The 22011-nt window shown below is 40.3% G+C and overlaps 1 protein-coding gene across 3 annotated transcripts in view; it reads right to left on the reverse strand.

The window, feature by feature from the left end:
* DCAF5 (DDB1 and CUL4 associated factor 5) overlaps positions 1-22011 on the reverse strand; it is a 104646-nt gene that overhangs the window by 38687 nt on the left and 43948 nt on the right. For all 3 annotated transcript variants that reach the window (XM_064292633.1, XM_064292632.1, XM_064292634.1), the window contains exon 6: positions 290-503. In XM_064292633.1, the coding sequence (XP_064148703.1) occupies positions 290-503 (214 nt within the window). The remainder of the gene's footprint in view (positions 1-289; positions 504-22011) is intronic.

Below are 22011 nucleotides of genomic sequence, written 5' to 3' on the forward strand. Positions count from 1 at the left end.
CCCTTCTTTCTTTTGAAATGGTACATTCTCAGAATCTTAAAATTTGTTCACAAACTTGGCAGAGGTAGGTTGTTCAAACCATACTGCGGCCAGCATGGCTTTTGGTGTGCGCCTCCTTCGTACCCAATGACAGTTCTGGTGAAGAAACACACTTATCAAGCCAGAACGTCCGCAGACACTCGCTTTTCCCCCTCAGTTGTTTCTACCTGACACAATGCTAAAGCTCAGCACAGAAAAAAACAGAGAGGAAAGCATGAGTGTGAGGATGCAGTAGGCAGACGGCACTTACCTGGTCACGGTCTCCCGCAAAACAGCAACTCTTCATGGTACAAGAGTTGAAGTAGCCCTGATTGTCAAACTGGAACACAGGCAGGCGGGAGTGGATGTCATAGAGCACAGGAGGCAAGCGGCGCCTCAGGGCCAGGAGCTGGGTCCCATTGCTGTTGAATCGCACACTCATGGCGCTCTGGAGGGAGAGGTTGCCACCATAGCGCAGGAGAGAACTGGAAGGCAAGAAGCACAGGGATCAGCGGGATGAGGCAGGCTGAACAAGGGTCTGCAAAACATACTGTATTCATTTGTACATGTGTATTCATTTCTACACAACTTGCATCCAGGACCTTCTGCCAGGTGTGTACACCTGAATTTCAGCAGAATGGTATTTCTATGCAGTGAGCTAAAAGGTACAAATGGGAATAGGCATGGCTCCTTGATTATATTAAAGCACATTACTTAGCCTGTCACAGTTCCCCTCTGTAATCTCTAAAAGGTGAATTACCAGTAAATTTAAAGGGAAGTGGTAACAAAAGTATCTTGAAAGAAGAGATGTATCTATTGATTAGTTATTTTACTTACCCAAGCTAAATATATAACAAAGAGATACTTGTCAAGACTCTGGGAAGTGAGGTATGTTCAATCTACCCGGCTAATCATGACTGCTACTTAAGGGATATGTTTATTCTTTGAATTAGAATTTCTTCTTTACATTAGAGATACAAGAATCATCAATAAAACCAACAGATACTTTATTCTGGGTTTTTTTTTTCAATAATAATCACGTTATTACTTAAGCATAACAAGTATTTATTTCTGAATTTTTAATCTGTTCAAAGAGAATTTTTTTATATTCCATATTGCATAAAAAAAAAAAAACCAAACCCACTGCTGTCAAGTGGACTCTGACTTGTACAACCTTACAGGACAGAGCAGAACTGCCCCATAGGGTTTCCAAGGCTGTGAATCTTTATGGAAGCAGACTGCCATATCTGACAACCTTTGGGGCAGAAGCTGAGTATTTTAACCACTGTGCCACCAGGGCTCCTTTCCATATGGCATAGCTAGAGGTTAAATATTAAAACAACAACAACAACAAAAAGGTACCACTGGGTCAATTTTGACTCATACAGTTTATAATTTAAATGCAGAGCAAATAGTGTAACAATTGAAAAAGCATAATGACTTATTTCCCTTTACAATTCCCAGCAAGTTTATATTTAGCTTTGAAATATACTTCAGTTAATACATATAATTCCATTCATCTAGCTTCACTTAGGAGTGGTATACTCCAGTTCACTTAATATTCTTCTGTAATTTCATGACATTAATACAAAAGAAAAACAAAATTACACTACATGGTTCTAAATAATTTCTTTTGGTGACTCAGGTGGTATGTGCAATTTTACAGTGAACCAGGATGGTCAAGAACGTTAACAATTATAAAGTACTAACTTTAAAAAAGTGTGTGTGTGTGTATGTGTGACCTTTCTGGTCGGGATCTTTGACTACCTGAGTACTATTTTATGATGGAGGGATGACATCTCACTCTCCATGTCATAGCCAACTTCTCTTTTGTACTTCAGGTTCAATTTTTAGAGCATTGATTTACTGGTAGGAAAGGGAGCTTAAGCATATGTGTCTGGGATGCTAAGAAAATGAGTGCCAAGTCAGAACTACTAACTCGCTCTGTCTCACACGGACATTTTTGTCATGGAAAGGAAGTGGCCCTAGAAAAAGAAGTTTATAAATTCTAAGGAATCAGAGCTGGGAAGATCGTTAAGATTTCTCAGTTAGAGCCTAGCAGGCTTATTTGAAACACTTTTAAGAAAGAAGTTTTAATAGTATTTTAACAAGTGAAAACTATATGCCACCAGAAGAGATTTAATATTGAATGAAGATAATACATTTTGTTTTAGGGGGGCAAGAGGGTGATGGGAAGATTAAAGGAACAGGAAAAAGATATCCCATAGAAAGAGGAGAGTCCCTGGGTGGTGCAAATGGCTAAACATTGGACTTCTACTACCTGAAAGGTTGGAGGTTCAAACCTACCCAGAGGAGCCTTGGAAGTAAGTCCTGGCAAAAGGCTTCTGAAGTCGCAGCCTTGAAAACGGTGTGGAGCAGTTCTATTCAGCACACGTGGGGCTGCCGTGAGTCAGAGTCAACTCGATGCCGACTAACAACAACATGGGAAGAGCAGCTCCTGAAACCGCGGTGCATAGGGAGCTGCCAACCCAGCCTGGTCATAAAACAGCCCCCGTCACCACCACCCACTGTCAGTCCTAGGTCTTCCAAAGCAATCTCACCAGAGGGAAGAATGCTCTGGTACTGTAGCTATGTGTGGAAACAAGGCCAGGGCAAAATAGCCTTTAATCCTCTTATGATTGAAATGAAAGGAAAAAGAGAAGAGACTCAGAAACACTCTCCCTAGAACTCCAGACATCAAGGAGAAGCCTGGTGCCCCTACAGGCCTCAAGTCAGAATCCCTGCAGAGAAAGGTTCTCATAATGGTCCTAAACACAGGCCTCCCTCCCTCGCTCCCTCCCTCCCTCCCTCACATACAGAGAATGAATGATGGGGCTGTTAGAGCCCAGGCATTTCCTTTACAGGGTACCCTAGCTGCCACAGGCATGTGGTGTTATCTAAACATTGAGCTCAAAAACAATGAGAGGCTTTCAATCCAAGATCAGCATGGAGTGTGCAAATAAACCAGCATCTGTAGAACTGAAGAGGAGTGGAGCGTGGAAACAAGATTCAGCAAAAAGGAACTTGGCCAGCCCCACCAGCCAGAGTGGCAGGGGTTTGTACCAGCTTGGGCATCCCTTACAGGAAAGATGGGCCTCTGGCAAAGGCCCTTTCTATCTATTAACAGGAACCTCCTCTGCCAATTCCGGTCAGGTCTGTAGAGGAATCTGCCCAGGAAAGGCACCCAGGCCCATTCTGTCCCCACCCTATCCTCACCCAAGCTCCTTGGTCCACTGTTTGCAATCTGGCCCTCTCCAGGAGTCTGTCTGTGGGCTCCAGCATTGATTATGCTTCTGGCCAGGGAACTCCTACGTCTCACACAGATAGGGTGTATAGGAATCTTGCTCCTAGAATGTCTAGAGGTACTATCTAAAAGAGTCCTCGTGGCATAGTGGTTAAAGTGTTTGGCTGCTAACCAAAAGGTCAGCAGTTCGAACCCACTAGCTGCTCCGCAGGAGAAGGTGTGGCAGTCTGCTTCTGTATAAGATTTACAGACTTAGAAACTCTATAAGGCAGTTCTACTCTGTCCTATCGGATTTCTATGAGTCGGAATTGATTCAACAGCAGTGTTTTTTTTTTTTTAAAATCTAAAGAGTAGCAGCTACTCAAAGTGAATACTGCATGTTGGGGCTCAAAACTTAATTCCTTTCAGGGGAAAGGAATGATACCTAAAATCTAAAAAGTGAGCCATGTCAGCTATAAATTTCTCCGCAGGTGTTGTTCTACAGCTGGCTTCTCCTGGTGAGAATGGTAAAGATGATCTCGTTCTCAAGGAACACAGGGCTAAGAAGCAGTTTGCCCTTACAGCCAAGATTTAAAGATAATGTCAAAGACTCTGTGGTTCATGCTTCTAACTGCAGTGCACATGAGAAATCATCAGGGATTTAAACAACTATGTATACATAGATTCTTAGGTGCTACCACCAGACAGTCTAATTAAATCGGGGAAATGGGCCCAGAAATCTGAATTTAATAAGTAATTCCATTTAATTCTGATGCAGGTGACTTTTAAACCACATTTTGAGAAACACAGTTCCACTTTGGAATTGAGGTGGGGGGGCGAGGAGGGGAAGCAAAGTGGCATATTACCATAAACCCAATGAAAAACCAACAACCACATGATATAACACTTTTTATAGCCTCATGTCTGTTAGTAGACAGGTCTCCCATTCCTCTTAAGATCAGAATTCTACTCTACCAACAAGGCGGAGAATGTTTTTTCATGCCCTCAATATATCTCCTGAAGGAGAAGTTTCTCATTTCCTCTTGAAGAGCTGAGGATGCCTGTATACAGCAAGAACGCCTCAATTTTGACTTGCTTTCTGGACTCTGATCTTATAACAGAGATGCCACTATCTCAGCTCCCCTAGGGAAATGGCTGCCATTACACCCCGAATGAGATGAGCAGTATCTTGGAAGGTCAACAACAAATTAAAATGAGTTCAAATTAGAATGTCTCTACAAGAAAAATGCAAGCAATATATCTATTACCAACCTATCCTCAACCAAAGATTTGCTGCAAAATACATTAAGAATGGGCCAGGAGATGATGCAATCAATGGTCAGCATGCAAAAGGCCTAGGACAAAAAGCAAGAGATCTTCAGAACATCAAGAAAACATTCCTCCCTGTTGTTTTTGGTTCTTTGTTTTGTTTTCTGTTCAAAAAAATACTCAGTTGGGCTTTTTCACTGCTTTAGCAGGGTTAAAAGAACATTTTAAAAAGTATTTGACCAAGGCTAAAGCCCCAAAACAGAAGAGAAACAGGCAGAGGCTGTTTCCAAGGAAAGTGATTGGCAAGTATCATGTCTAGCACAAGACAGGGAATCAGTAACATTTTCAAGATCAGACTCCATGAACTTACATTGCCACAATTCCATATTACATAATTCATATGATACTAGCGGATGGTGCCAACAAGATTTTCCAAAGTCCATTGGCATGAATTTCCTTGTAATTTTTATGTGAATGTTCCATAGGACTTATGAAATGCTTAGAGTCAAGGCACACACGATACATGGTTTACCTGTTGTAGGGAGAACTATTTCATTCTAACTCACAGACATCAGAGCTAGTATTGGACAACCAGAGAGGTAAAGGTGAGGTCCTTTAGATGGAGGGAAAAATCTCTCCCCACTACAGTCCCTGCCTTAGGACACAATGACCTGTAAGGAAAATGGGACATTTTGTACTTCTTGTACCACAGCCCACAGAATATGACAAATCCTAGGGCACACTAGAATTAAGTAAAAATTAAACAAGTACAGGGACTCACAGCCCACACTGTGTCCATTCAAGTGTGTTCACGGTTCCAATAATCCCTTGGCCATTTCTTATATGGGAGTTGGGAAGAGGCTGAAGAATCTGGGATTTCTCTTTTTGTTTTTTCTAATACAATACTCAGTGCCAAAACTGAGACTTACCTAGAGGAAACCAGAACTGTTGGACAACTTAAGAACGACACGCTGTGATCTGTGACTGAATAAATCTAGTTTCCCTAGAACATAATGCACTGCCAAGCCTCTCTGGCCTGAAACACAGATACGGGTTTGGTATGCATGGTGAAATTTCCTTCCCATTTGGACATTCAGGAATTTAAGATTGATTGAGGTCGGCAGAAGAGCAGAAGAAATCTTTACATAACCAAATGGCATATCCACAAAGGAAGCATAAATGGCAGGTATTGCAATGCTCTAATCATCATCTTTCAGAACAGGAAACATGCCCAGAGGTGAAGTGATCTGGAGCCAGGTTCTTGCCTTTGACCCAGAGATCCCAAAAGCTGCACTGAACCTACTAAGATTTCAAAGCAATTGAGAAGCAGTGCCATAACAGATTTGTTCTAGGGTACTCCTAACTTTTCCATAGAATTAGGGACTCAACATTCAGTTATCTGACTTCACCCCCAAACTTCAGGAAGGAGAGAGGGGTTTCAAAAGTAGACATTCAGTCTTCATCATAAAACTATTCCCCCACCCTATCTCCTGACAAATGTTACATAGCATCAGCCCTGACCTCACAGTATATAAAACTGGAGAGGCGGAGTTAAATGAAGTGGTTGGGAGGAGGAAGAAAAAAGCAAAGGCAAGGAGGGAGATTGAGATGGTAGTTGCTACAGCAACAGTTAACAGTGCAAAAGAAGTGGGTGGAAAGATATGCAGGTAAACAGGCAGTCACTAACGGCAGAAGAAGAAACTGGGGTGAGTGCCTGAGTATTGGGTGACAAGGCCACAAAGCTAGAGAAATGTTAAAGAGGAAAGAAAACAAAATCTGAAAGAATCCTAAGCAGAAGAGGTGCTGAAAACAAATACCATGATGTGATACTTTCTAATAAGGCCTCTTATGCAAATAGTTGAAAAGAAAACAAAGCAGAGAAGAAGCCAAACTGCTGACTGATGAGGCACGATTACAGGAAGACACTGGTTTTATATGGGAGTTACTCACCGAAAAGGTGTCCAAAAACTCAAAGCTATCTATAGTATAGCTGGCAATAATACAAATGACTTAGAACGGCTTTCAAACTTTTTCTTTTATAGCAATTATAGCAATACATTTTCCACTACATCTCAATAGACCCACACTGAGCATAAATTCATTCAACAATGTTGTTGTTGTTTTTAGGTGTCCTCTAGTTGGTTCCGACTCATAACGATCCTATCTACAACAAAATGAAACACTGCCCGGTCCTGTGCCATCCTCACAATTGTTGTTATACTTGAGCCCACTGCTGCAGTCACTGTGTCAATTTATCTTGTTGAAGGTCTTCCTCTTTTTTGCTGACCCTCTGCTTTACCAAGCATGATGTCCTTCTCCAGGGACTCAACCCTCCTGATAACACGTCCAAAGTATGTGAGACATAGTCTCGCCATTCTTGCTTCTAAAGAGCATTCTGGCTGTATTTCTTCCAAGACAGATTTGGTTCGTTCTTTTGGCAGTCCATGGTATATGCAATATTCTTCCCCAACACCATAATTCAAAGGCATCAATTCTTCAGTCTTCCTTATTCAAATGTCCCGCTTTTGTATGCACAAGAGATGCTTAAGAACACCATGAGTTGGGTCAGGTGCACCTTAGCCTTCAAGGTGACACCTTTGCTTTTTAATACTTCGAAGAGGTCTTTTGCAGCATGCTGCTTCCATGACTGTTGATTGTGGATCCAAGTAAAACAAAATCCTTGACAACCTCAATCTTTTCTGTTTATCATGATTTTGCTTATTGGTCCAGTTGCATGGATTTTTGTTTTCTTTATGTTGAGGAATCGACTCCACGGCACTGGGTACTGGGTTTTATGTTGAGGTGTAATCCATACTGAAGGCTGTAGTCTTTGATCTTCATCTGTAAGTGCTTCAAGTCCTCTTCATTTTCAGCAAGTAAGCTTGTGTCATCTGCATAATGCAGGTTGTTAATGAGTCATCCTCCAATCCTGATGCCTTGTTCTTCATATAGTCCAGCTTCTCAAATTATCTGCCCAGCATACAGAATGAGTAAGTATGGTGAAAAACAGCCCTGACACATGGCCTTCCTGATTTAAAAAAAAGTAGTATCCCCTTGTTTTGTCTGAACAACTGCCTCTTGATCTATGTACAGGTTCCTCATGAGCACAAATAACTGTTTTGGGATTCCCATTCTTCACAATGTTATCCATAATTTGTTATGCTCCACAGTCAAATGCCTTTGCAGTCAATAAAACACTGGTACACATCTTTCTGGTATTCTCTGCTTTCAGCCAAGAACCATCTGACATCAGCAATGATATCCCTGGTTGCCCGTTCTCTTCTGAATCCAGGTTGAATTTCTAGCAGCTCCCTGTTAATGTACTGCTGCAGCCGCTTTTGAATGACCTACTGCAGAATTTTACTTGTGTGTGATACTGGATCAACTTTCTTTGAAATAGGCATAAATATGGATCTCTTCCAGTCGGTTAGCCAGGTAGCTGTCTTCCAGATTTCTTGGCATAGACAAGTAAGCACTTTCAGCGCTGCATCTGTTTGTTGAAACATCTCAGTTGGTAGTCTGTCAATTCCTGGAGCCTTGTATTCACCAATGCCTTCAGTGCAGATTGGACCTCTTCCTTCAATACCACCGGTTCCTGATCATATGCCACGTCCTGAAATGGCTGAATGTCGACCAATTCATTTTGGTACAGTGACTCTGTATTCCTTCCATCTTTCTTTTTGGTCTTTTACTTTTTAATTTTTTTTGCTGTTGTTGTTATGAAGGTTTACAGAGCAGATCAATTTCTCATTAAATACATATAATGTTTGGAGACATTGGTTGCCAAGCCCATGATGTGTCAACACTTCCCTTCTCAACCTTGGGTTCCCTATTACCAGCTTTCCCACCCCCTCCTGCCTTCTTGTCCTTGCCCCTGCGCTGCTGTGCCCTTTTACTCTCCTTTTGTTTTATGGGCCTATCTAATCTTTGGCTGAAAGGTGAGCCTCAAGAGCTACTTCAGTACTTCAGTACTAAGGGTGTCCAGGGGCCATATTCTCAGGGTTTCTCCAGTCTCTATCAACCAGTAAGTCTGGCCTTTTTTTTGAGAGTTAGAATTTTGTTCTACATTTTTCTCCAGCTCTGTCAAGGACCCTCTATTGTGATCCCTGTCAGAATAGTTGGTTGTGGTAGCCAAGCACCATCTAGTTGTGCTGGACTAAGTCTGGTGGAGGCTGTGGTAGTTGTGGTCCATTAGTCCTTTGGACTAATCTTTCCCTTGTGCCTTTGGTTTTCTTCATTCTCCCTTGCTCCAGAAGGGGTAGGACCAGTGGAGTACCTTAGACGGCTGCTCAGAAACTTTTAAGACCCCAGAAAAAAGACATTACTCATCAAAGTAGGATGTAGAACATTTTCTTTTAAAACTGTTATGCCAAGTGAGCTAGATGTCCCCCGAGACCATGGCCCCCAGACCTTGGCTCAATAATTTGGTCTCTCAGGTAGTTTGGATATATCTGTGAAGCTTCCATGACCTTGCCTTGGTCAAGTTGTGCTGACTTCCCCCAGTATTATGAACTGTTTTACCCTTCACCAAAGTTACCACTTATCTAATGCCCTCCAGATTCGCCCATGTTGTGAGGTGTTTCACATATTCATCATTGTTCTTTATCATTGTGTAGTATTCTACCGTGTGTATGTACCACAGTTTGTTTATCCATTCATCTGTTGAGGGGCACTTAGGTTGTTTCCATCTTTTTGCTATTGTGAAAAATGCTCCAATGAACATGGGTATGCATATGTCAATTTGTGTGACAGCTCTTACTTCTCTAGGATATGTTCCTAGGAGTGGGACAGCTGGATTGTATGGTATTTCTATTTCTAGCTTTCTAAGGAAAAAAAAAAGAAATGTCATATCTATCTTTTTCAAAACAGTTGTACCATTTTACATCTCCACCAGCAGCGCATAAGAGTTCCAATCTCCTCGCAGGCTCTCCAACACTTGTTATTTTCTGGATTTTTGATTCGTGCCAGTAATGTTGGGGGCAAGATGGTATCTCATTGTAGCTTTGATTTGGACTGGGGGTGGTCACCAAAGACTTCCTGGAAGAAAAGCTTAAGCTGATAGTAAAAGATATAGAGAGACAGAGAGTTGACTCAAATTCTTAACTGGCAAAAGAAATGCGATAAATCAGGATATGTTAATATATTGATAATTTCCCAACACACACCGATGAGTGAAAAAGTTAAGTTGTAGTATGACTGTAGAGTAATATAACACTTATGTGAAAAACACACATGTTCATGGAAACAATGCCATATATTTTCTGTAGGTACATTTATAAGCATATAAAAGCAAAGAAAAAGTACTGGAAGCCTATACTACAAACATTATAGTCATTACCTCCAGGGAAGGGACAGGGGACCAGGATTGGGAGACATAGTCAGAGGGGATCTTAGCCATATCAACAGTTGTAAAAGGAGAATGTGGTCATGTACTACTTATATTTTTTAACTTTTTATTTTGAAATAATTATGATAATTAAGTCAGAGGAAGTTGCAAAGAAATATATAAGGAGGTCCTGTGCACCCTTTACCCAGCCTGCCTCAATGCTACCATCTTGCATAACTACTAAACCATATCAAAACCAGGAAATTTACATTGGTAAAATCCACAGATTTTATTCAGATTTCCTCAGTTATACATGCACTCACATTTGTGTGTATGCAGCTCTATGCAATTTTATCACATGTAACCACCAAGATACTTAACCAAGGTACCTCTACCACAAGATTCCCTCGTGGTACCCCATTACAGCCACTAACCCCTGGCAACCACTAATTTGTTCTCCACCTCTATAATTATATTATTCCATTGATGCTACATAAATGGAATTATACAATATACTTCGTTTTGAAACTGGCTTTTTTTCTTAGCACACTTTCCAAGTTATTGCATATCAATAGTTTATTCCTTTTTCACAGTGAGTAGTATTCAGTGGTATGGATGTACCACAGGTTGTATAGCCATTAACCCACTGAGGGACATTTGGTTGGTTTCCAGCTTTTGGTTACTATGAATAAAGCTGCTAACAAATTTCTAGTGAAAGTAAGTTTTCATCTCTCTCGGATAAATACGCAGGAGTGCAACTGCTAGGTCATATGGTAAGTCCATTTTTGATGTTAAAAGTAATTGCCAAACTATCTGCCAGAGTGGCTTTATCATGATACAGCCCCATCAGCAATGCATGAGTAATCCAGTTATTCCACATCCTTGCCAGCAATTAGTTGTACTTAAAAAGGTCTACCAAAGTAAGTTTTTCAAAACTAGACATTTTTAGCTTCCTTATGTATGTATACAACACCATCAATAAAATACTTTTGCACCCCCCAAGAATAAAAGCTGAATCTATTCAAGCCCTTAGATCTAATACCAACTTATGGGAAAAACCAGGATCAGAGGAACGTATTAAATGACACTACAAGAATGCTATCAGCATAATCTAGAATGTGAGAAATTCGTGTTTATTTATTTATTGTGCTTTAGGTACAAGTTTACAAATCCAGTCAGTCTCTCATACAAAAAGTTATACACACCTTGCTATGTGCTCCTAATGAGAGCACATTCCTCCTCCCCACCCTGTATTCCCCATGTCCATTCAACCAGCTCCTGTCCACCTCTGCCTTCTCATCTCGCCACAAGACAGAAGTCACCCACATAGTCTAGAATGTGAGAAATTCTAAAAAACAAATAATCTATTTCTTCAACAAATAAATTATAAGGAAAAAAGAGGCAGAGTTACCTATAGATTAAAAGAGAATCAGAAGTCATTTCAACTAACTGCTTTGTATGAACTTTATTTGAATCCTGACTCATAAAATCAATGGTAACAAAACATTTTTGAAGTAATTAAGGGAATTTGATACTAACTAACTAAAAAAAAAATACTAAATACGTGATAATATTAAGGAATTATCGGAATTTTTTAAGGTATGATAATAATATTGTGGTCATATGCTCAAAAAGAATTATCTTGCTATGGAAAACAATTTGGTGGTTCCTCAAAAAGTTAAACATAGAATTACCACATGACTCAGTAATTCCACTCCTAGGTATACATATACCCAAAAGACTTGAAAGCAGGGACTCAAAAAGATACTTGTATACCAATGTTTATTGTAGCATTTTGTTCAGAATAGCCAAAAAGTGGAAACAATCCCAATGTCTACCAACAAATGAATGGATAAACAAAATGTGTTCTACAATGGGTTATTATTTGGCCACAAATAAGAATGAAGTACTGATACATGATAAAACATGGATGAACCTTGAAAACGTGCTAAGTGAAAGAAGCCAGACACAAAAGGTCACATACTGCACGATGCCATTTCTATGAAATATCCAGAATAGATAAATCCACACAGACAGAAGCATATCGGTGGTTACCAGGGGCTGGAAAAGAAGGAATGGACAGTAACAGCTTAATGGGTATAGTTTTATTTTGGGCTGATGAAAATGTTTTGGAACTAGATAGAGGTGGTGGTTACACAACATTGTGAGTGCACTAAATGCCTCTGAATTTTTCACTTTAAAATGGCTAATTTTTGTATAAAGACCTCTGGATAATAAAAACTCCTATTTATGCATTAAAATAAAATGGTTAATTTTATGTTATGTGAATTTCACTTTGATAAAAGAAAAATAATTATCTTTTAGAGATACATATTAAAGTACTACAGAGAAAATGATATAATGATACATGGAAATTGATTCAAAGTAATTTGAGGAGGGAGACATGAGAGATAAATAAATTTAAAAGTCAAATGTTGATTTTGTTCTTTTGAAAAATTTTTTCATGGTTCAAAATTTCAAACATATAAGTAGAATCATAAAATAAGCCTTCCTGTACCGATAGCCAGCTTCAATAATTATCAACTCACGGACAATCTTGTTTCGTTTATCCCTAATGTCCCCCTCCCCAATTTTGAATCAACCTCCTCTAAGATATGGACCTCTGGTGGTGCAGTGGTTAAACGTTTGGCTGCTAACCAAAAGGTCGGCAGTTCGAATCCACCAGCCGCTCCTTAGAAACCCTTTGAGGCAGTTCTACTCTGTCCTATAGGGTCGCTATGAGTCGGAATTGACTTGACAGCAATGGGTTTTTTGCTTTTCTTTTTCCTCTTAGATAACTAGATTTGGGGAGTATTAAAGAAAGGAGATGCTTTAATTTCTTTGGCAGTATTAAAGGAAGCGAAACCCTGGTGGTGTAGTGGTTAAGTGCTATAGCTGCTAACCAAAAGGCAGGCAGTTCAAATCCACCAGGTGCTCCTTGGAAACTCTATGGGGCAGTTCCAGTCTGTCCTATAGGGTTGCTATGAGTCGGAATCAACTCAACGGCAAGGGGTTTGGTTTTGGTTTTATTAAAGAAAGGAAATGGTACATGCTTCCAGAACTCCCATCCGTTCACCTGACAGTCCCTAGATGCTCTGGTCTGCAATGAAGCCTCTTGTTATAAAAAGCACATTTGTGTTTGGTGAGAAGAATGGACACAAGGAATGACAGCCTAAAGCCTGAAGACTCCACATCCCAGTGAACTTAGTAGCAAACTCAACATGGATCTCCCTGAATAACCACAGCTTCACCCTGCAGGATAAGCAAAATTGCTAAATCATCTGGAACATTTGTTGCTGTTTTTTTAAAAAAGGTAGATTCACGAAACCGTATGGGGCAGTTGTACTCTGTCCTATAGGGTCGCTATGAGTCGGAATCGACTCGATGGCAATGGGTTAACAGGTTACAGACTCCAGACCAACAATTCAATCTCTTAGTATGTGTGCCTAAACAAGTTCCCCAGGTGATTCTGGTGCCCCTTAAAATTTGAGAATTAGTGTTAGGAAACCAGGGGACCTGCAGCTTCCAGTGAGCAAAACTGATTCTATAGCTCCACCTTGTGGCCCTAAAGTGAGAAAGCAACTTCACCAAAATAACCTGGCTCTCACACTAACATTAATTGATAGGAGCTTTTAAAGTCCAGCATGAAACCTTATCACCCCCTCTGCAGGATTTATTCCTTAGCTATAACATTTTGATTCACTCTATTACAACTCAGGAAGTCAATTGGTCCAGAAAACATTATATAAATCTAGCTTTGAAAGTACAGACTATTTTGGGATTTTTTATAATACTGCATTTATTCAGTATTTACTTAGGGTCCATAGTATTCCAAGCACTAGAGAGTGCTAGGCACTAGAGATTAAAGATGAATAAAACATGGTCCTGCCCTTAGAAATTCACAGGAAATGTGACAAGTAACAGTACAGATTAGGACAAGTGCCTCCTTTGTGAGGAGTAATTGATGGGCACTGCACTCTGGGAAGGAAATCAAGGACATAATAACAATGTAGCTGGAGAGACCTGGTGGCACAATGGTTAAGCACTGGGCTGTTAACTGAAAGGCCGGCAGTTCAAACCCACCAGCTGATCTGTGGGAGAAAAGATTACAGCCTAGGAAACCCTACGGGGCATTTCTGCTCAGTCATATAGGGTCACCGAGTTGGAATTGACTCGACAACAACACATGACAACAAGCTGAGATATAAGACAAAGTCATACTAAAAGATAATTAGCAATGCAACAATGACTGAGACATGCAACATGAATGCCGCAGACCATAAATACTTTACAGAGAATCTGAATAGAGATATCCATTCCTCTAGAAGTAAGGGAGGAGCCCTGGTAGCGCTGTGGTTAAGAGTTCAGTTGCTAACTAAAAAGTTAAGCAGTTCGAGTCCACCAAGCCGCTCCTTGGAAACCGTATGGAGCAGTTCAATTCTGCCCTATAGGGTCGCTGTGAGTTGGAATTGACTCATTGGCAATGGGTAGAAGGGAAAGCTTCATTCATTCAACAACTATTTATTCTTACACGTGCTCTGTGCCAAAACTGTGCTGTGCATGGGGACAGAGTGAGTAAAGTAACAGAAGCTTTCAGAATGTGTAACAGGGTGATCTAACGGGGAAGGTTTCTCTGGTGGGCTATCATTTGCTCTCAGACCTTGAAAGGTAACTAGGATTTCAATAGGTAGAGAGAAAGCTAGAAAAAGGAGTAATTCACTTGTATGTGTACAGATTTATATGTTATGTGAAGAGTGTCAGGGGAGAAGGGAGACTGGAATATAGAAGGGGTAGACTGCTTGCTTGAGGTGTTTGGATTTTACCTGGTAAAATAGGTCATACACTCACTCGAGAAATATTTTCTTGGCACATTCTGCATTATAGGTTCTAGGGATACGGCCATGAACAAAGATGATGAGAAGCCACTAAAGCTCCTGGGTAGGGGAATGACAAAAGTGATGTTTAAGGATTATGTGCCATACGCCAGTTTAAGTAAAGTGAGTAAGTACTTCACCGTATTTCTTCAATCTGTATGCCGAACAAAATATGTGAGAAGCCACCCTAGGTGAAGAAGAACCCAGTATTAGGATTGGAGAAAAATCATTAACCTGCAGCATGCAGATGACACAAACTTGCTTCCCCAAAATGAAGACTTATGCAGGTCAAAGACTGCAGTCTTCAGTATGGATTACAGCTGAACATGAAAAATACAAAAATCCTCACAATTAGGCCAATAACATCATGATACATGGAGAAGAAAGTGAAGTTGTCAATGATTTCATTCCACTTGGATCAACGATCAATGTCCATGGAAACAGCAGCCAAGAAAGCAAAGGACATATTAATTGAGCAATAAATTGCATTGGGCAAATCTGCTGCAAAAGACTTCTCTAAAGTTTTAAAAAGCAAAGATGTCACTCTGATGCCTAACGTGCATCTGACCCAAGCCATGGTCTTTTCAACTGCCCCGTATGCATGTAAAAGTTGGATAATGAAAAAAAAAAGAAAGAAGAATTGATACATTTGTGGTTGGTGAAGAATACTGAATATACGTGGGCTGCCAAAAGGACGAACAAATCGCTCTTAGAAAAAATATGACCAGAATGTCCCTTAGAAGCAGAATGAGAAAACTCTGACTCGCTTCCTTTGGATATGTTATCAGGAAAGACCAATTGCTAGAAAAGGACACCATGTTTGGTAAATCAGAAGGCCAACGAAGATGAGGGAGACCCTCAGTGAGGTGGAATGACACAACAGCTGCAACAATGGGCTTCCATATAACAAGGACCAGGAAGAAAGTGCAGGCCCAGGCAACATTTTCTTCTGTTACACATGAGGCCACCGTGACTTGAAGCCAACTCGATGGCAACCAACAACGATGCTATACGCCAGACGCAAGAGACAAGTTAAGGAAGCAGTACAGTCGGTACCTTATGGAAAGAGTGATAAGGGCATGAAACGGAGGTCAGGCATTAAGAGCTGAAAAAAGCAGCCAGGTACTAAACACAGAGCAAGGCTAATTATTTACAGCAGACGGAGAGAAAGAAAAGTCAAACGGAACTCTGGGATTTCAACCTGGATGATTATAAAAGTGATGGTGATATTAATAAAAACAAAGAAGTTAAGAAAACACAATTCTGGTGAGAAAACAAGCTTTTTATTAAGGGTTTCAAAGGACAGAACATTTTCTTGAGTATTGTCTACGTATATGGTGAAATTGGGTGAGTGGGAGAAAAGAGAGAGTGGCTAACCAGAAGGCATGTCCCCTGACCAGTAATCATTTTGACATCTAAATGATCCCCAGCTTTTTTGTTGCAGTTTCCATAATCCCATCTAAACATCTGGGTTCTCTAATTCTCTTCTCTCTCCCTCCCTTGCCCCTTCAAGCCAGTTTCCTAAAGGGCTGGTGATGTTGCTACAGTCACTGGAGTTATACTAAAGAAGGTAAATACCCACTCCAGGACAGTAGTGAGCTTGGATTTTTTTTTTTTTTTAAAGATATAACAATAAAGTGTCTTAATTCTAAGTATATAGCTCAAAAAAGTTTTATTTAAGTATATACCCATGAAGCTACCACCCAAATTAAGATATAAAACCCCAGAAGTTTCCCTCATGCCTTCCTAGTCAATACTTTATCCAGAGGTAACCACTATTCTGACTTCTATAGCCTACCTCTTCTTGGACATCATATAATTGCAATCATATAATATGCACTCTTTTGTATCTGACTTCTTTCATTCGACATTACGGTTGAGATTCATTCATGTCAACGTGCCTATCTGTAGTAGTTCATTCTTTTTTTATGTCTGTGTAATGTTCTCTTGTACATTCCACGTATTATTTATCCATTCTTCTTTGATTAGACATCTGGGTTGTTTTCAGCTTTTGGCTAATGTGAATAAAGGTGCTATGAATATTCTTGTACATGTCTTTGATAGAAATATGTACTTATTTCTCTTAGATATACCTAAGAGTTAGATTGTTGGACCATGAAGTCATATGTTTAGCTTTAGTAGATACTAAAAAATAGTTTTCCCAAGTGGTTGTATCAATTTACACTCAACTAAAATGTGTATGAGTTCCTGTTGCTCCACATCCTTGGCAATATTTGGTTTTATCAGTCTTTAATGCTAACCATTCTGAGTGTTAGCGATAACTCATTATGGTTTTAATTTACACTTCCCTGATGGGTAATAATGCTGAATACCTTTCAAATGCTTATTGGCTATTTGGATATCTTCTTTTGTAAAGCACCTGTTCAACATTTTTGCCTATTTTAAAAATTGGGTTGTCTTTTTCTACTTATATTTCTTTACATATTTTGGACATGAACCCTTGTTCAATATATGTATTATGAACATTTTTTCCCAAACTTTGCTTTGTCTTTGAAATATTTTTTCACTCTTTTAAAGTGTCTTTGATGAACAAAAGTTTTAAATTTTAATAAAGTCCAACTTATCAATTTTTTCTTTCTTTTAGTAGAACGCTTTTTGTGTTCTGTTTAAAAAGTATGAGAAATCTTTCTCTATCCTGATGGCTTTGCATTCCAAGAAGGAGGCCAAGACCACGCAAGACTCATTCTTTAAAGTTTCAACAAACATCACAGCATGAGTACCTTTTCTAGCCTTTAAGGTTAAACCTCTTGGCTCTATTCTCCCATAATAGTACGAGCAACCCTCAAACGCAACGTGGCAGAGATTGCCTGCCTTGTTCAGAAGACAAAGAGTTATACTTAATTTGGTCTCTACGCAAGTAGGATTGGCACAGGTTCTATTCAATAAACACTTAATCTAGAGGCTCCCAAAGCGAGCTGAGGTTCTCAGAGCCCATTTTCAGATGTGTCATTTACACAACACATTAAAGCACCATCTTGTATGGTAAGTCTTTATAGAAATTCCTGGCTTGCCCCAGTTTTATTACTGAGTGGGAAAGAACCACTCTCTTTATTATCCTTGTCAAATCAAGACACTGTTACTGTCACAGAATTAACAGTTCCTGACAGAAAGTGACACAAATTGAAGAGATTAGAATGGAGAATGGTAGTAAGTAAGCAGACAGATAAAACATGCAATGAAAAAGGGAGACAAATAGAGTGACGGTGGGGGAAACGGCTTTTCCTAAACTTTCTAGATGCCAGAGGATTTCAGTTCTGAACTGTTCAGAGGACATTACAATAGTCCAAGCAAGACATAAGTAGGATGTTGGCAGTGACACAGGCTGTGAAAAGACACCAGCAAGAATAACCTAAATTAACTAAATGACACCTTGTCTAGTCACTTATGTTCCCCATCCTATGGCCCACTCTACTACTAAAATCTCTAATGCAGACCTTTCAAATCTCAGTGTCCACAGGGCCAGACAAGTATTGTAAATATGGGAGGCACACCTGGAGTAAGACATCAAGAAGTGGTGGGACCCTTCAAGCACTGTAAAGGCTTAAAGTGGAAGCCATGACTCAGCTCCAGCTGACTCTTGCCATATGAGAATAAAGGGTCAATGATATCAGATCTTTTGACTTTTTTGAGAGAAATCAGGATTTTTCTGTATACTTTTCCAAACTTTATTATATCACGTACCCAAACAAAGTATCTCTATGGGCTGAACCTGGCCTGTTGGCAACTATTTTACAAGCTTTGTTCCAGTAAAAGTAAGTGGGACATGCAGGTTTCCAGGCTCTGATGGGTAAGAAACCAGGAAAGCCAGCATGTAGACAGGGGCTGGGACAGGAGGTCATGCATGAAAACAGGTATAACTTTTAGACCCACAAAGCCTATCTGGAGCTGGATAGGACTGTATTAGAGAAACTTGTAAGAGGAATCTTGAAAAAGCTTTATTGCAAGGAGGTATAGATGAAAGAAAATTAGAATGTGCAGGGACCCTATTTTATTAAAAAAAAAAAAGGGGGGGGTGTGGGACAGAGTATGATATATATACACCAACAAGGTATTTCACCTCTCTGTGCCTTGATTTATCTATATTAAGAATCATAGAACCTACTTCATATGATTTTCATAAGGATTAAATAAGGTAATTCATATAATTGTCAAGGATTAGCACAATCCCTAGCACATAAAAAACCCATTGCTGTTGAGTCGATTCCGACTCATAGTGATCCTACAGGACCAGGACAGAGTAGAACTGCCCCCATAGGGTTTCCAAGGAGTGGCTGGTAGATTTGAACTGCCAACCTTTTGGTTAGCAGCAGAGCTCTTAACCACTGTGCCACCAGGGTTACCACATATAGTAAGTGCTTAATGAATGTTAGCTACTACTATTATTATGAGGCACTGAGAGGTGAAGTAACTTGTTCAAGATCATTTAGTTACTAAGTGTACTGCCTGGATTTGCCCCCAACAAATATAGCTTCAGATCCTACATTTAAATGATCAAGCTCTTCCACTGCCTCCCTTTACCTGACTGGGCTAGTTTCTTAATCTGCACAATGAGGAAGTCAGATCAGACGATAACTAAAGTCCCTTTTAAACCAAAAAACCAAACTCATTGCCATTGAATCAATTCTGACTCATAGTGACTCTATAGGGTAGAGTAGAAATGCCCCATAGGGTTTCTAGGGAGCGGCTGGTAAATTCAAACTGCTGACCTTTTGGTTAGAAGCCATAGCTCTTAACCACTGTGCCACCAGGGCTCCTAAAGTCCCTTTTAGGACTGACATTTTACGCTATCAGCCAGCCCTGTAATCAACTTATTTCAGGGCAGCAATGGGAAGAAAGTGCCCCAGCTAACTCTGTGAACCAAAAGTGAACCTGTTCACACATGTACAAGCTAAAATATAGAAGTACGGTTTAGGCTTGGGGTGGGCCAGTGAAGCCATTCAAGCATGAAAAAGTCCACAGGTTAAGCCAGGAAGGAAAAGGGGTTCAGTGTGAGGCCCCTCATTATTCCAAAGAGATTACTGTATTTCTAGAAGGCCAGTAGCCCTTCTGAGTAGGCCCTGAAATTCATCCACACTCCTAAGCTATTACAAACTGGAAACCACTTATAAGCGTGGCAAGGAGCCACGACAGGCTTTAAACCTAAAATCTCCAGAACACAGAGTGACTGTTATCCTTCTGGGGCCATGGGTCTCTATGAGAACTCACTAAAAGCTCTTTCCCCTCCCCAGAAAACACTCTATGTGTATGCTCCCTCAGACATACAAGCACGCAATTTTAACTGCAATTATAAGGGGTTTACAAGTCCCCTAAAATCTTTCCCTAGACTTTCAGTATCTCTGAAATAGATCAATCCTGTTCCAGGCTTGTCCTCCCAGGGGATTCGAATGCCCCAAGATCTGGGTCGGAGTTTCTAGGCAGCTGTGCTCAGGAGACAAATCATCCATTGCATCTGGGCACAATTACCTAATCCTGCAAAGAAAAGACAAAGGGCTCTCTCCCCCTCCCCCACACCAACTTGTACTAAGGGTATGTGAATCAAAAAGATCTGTAATTTAATCTCAGAATACCAGTGGATGTGAATTTAAGAACAGCAACTCAAGAATATTTCATGTCCCTTTTCTGCCTCATGCCCAGAAAAATCTCACAGAACTTTAAAACAGTTGAAAGAAACCAGGTAAAGCTATCCTAGTCCCCATGGCGCTGTGCCATTCCGAGAAAAAAATCGGTCAAGGTTACCAATTAGTCTTAACAAATGACTTTTCTTCCATATGGGCTTTGAAAATGATAGGTTACCAAAGGAACCATATAACCTCACTCATAATTAAAGAAGAAATCAAAACAAAGATATTATTTCCCCCTATTAGATTAACAAAAAGTTAAGTGTTGGTGAGGGTCTGGAGAAACACCTTCTCTTATACAGTGTTGGTAGGTTTGTAAATCAGGGCAGGTGTTTTGGAGGGCAATTTTTTTTTTTTTTTTTTAATTTTTATTAAGCTTCAAGTGAACATTTACCATTCCAATCAGTCTGTCACATGTAGGTTTACATACATCTTACTCCCTTCTCCCACTTGCTCTCCCCCTATTGAGTCAGCCCTTACAGTCTCTCGTTTCGTGCCAATTTTACCTTCTTCCCTCTCTCTCTATCTTCCCATCCCCCCTCCAGTCAAGAGTTGCCAACACACTCTCCCGTGTCCACCTGATTTAATTAGCTCACTCTTCATCAGTATCTCTCTCCCCCCCACTGACCAGTCCTTTTCATGCCTGATGATTTGTCTTCGGGGTTGGTTCCTGTCCTGTGCCATCAGAAGTTCTGGGGAGCATTGTCTCTGGGATTCCTCTAGTCGCAATCATACCATTAGGTGTGGTCTTTTAATGAGAATTTGGGGTCTGTATCCCATTGGTCTCCTGCTCCCTCAGGAGTTGTCTCTTGTGCTCCCTGACAGGGCAGACATCGATTGTGGCCGGGCACCAACTTGTTCTTCTGGTCTCAGGATATTGCAGGTCTCTGGTTCAAGTGGCCCTTTCTGTCTCTTGGGTTCTTAGTTGTCGTGTGACCTTGGTGTTCTTCCTTTGCCTTTGCTCCCGGTGGGTTGAGACCAATTAATGTATTTTAGATGGCTGCTTGTTGGCATTTAGGACCCCAGGTGCCACAATTCAAAGTGAGATGCAGAGTGTTTTCATAATAGAATTGTTTTGCCCATTGATTTAGAAGTCCTCTCAAACCAAGTTCCCCAGACCCCAGCCCCTGCTTCGCTATCCTTTGAAGCTTTCATTTTATCTCGGAAACCTCTTTACTTTTAATCCTGTCCAATTAGGCTGACCTTCCTTGTTTTGAGTGTTGTCTTTCCCTTCACCCAAAGCAGTTCCCATCTACAGATTGATCAATAAAAAGCCCTCTCCCTCCCTCCCTCCCCCCTTTGTAACCACAAAAGTATGTGTTCTTTTCCGTTTTTTCTATTCCTCAAGATCTTATAATAGTGGTCTTATACAATATTTGTCCTTTTGCATCTGACTCATTTCGCTCAGCATAATGCCTTCCAGATTCCTCCATGTTATGAAATGTTTCAGAGATTCGTCACTGTTCTTTATCGATGCGTAGTATTCCATTGTGTGAATATACCACAATTTATTTACCCATTCGTCCGTTGATGGACATCTTGGTTGCTTCCAGCTTTTTGCTATTGTAAACAGAGCTGCAATAAACATGGGTGTGCATATATCTGTTTGTGTGAAGGGTCTTGTATTTTTAGGGTATATTCCGAGGAGTGGGATTTCTGGTT

The sequence above is a fragment of the Loxodonta africana genome, chromosome 10 (assembly GCF_030014295.1).
Source record: "Loxodonta africana isolate mLoxAfr1 chromosome 10, mLoxAfr1.hap2, whole genome shotgun sequence".
Taxonomy (NCBI): domain Eukaryota; kingdom Metazoa; phylum Chordata; class Mammalia; order Proboscidea; family Elephantidae; genus Loxodonta; species Loxodonta africana.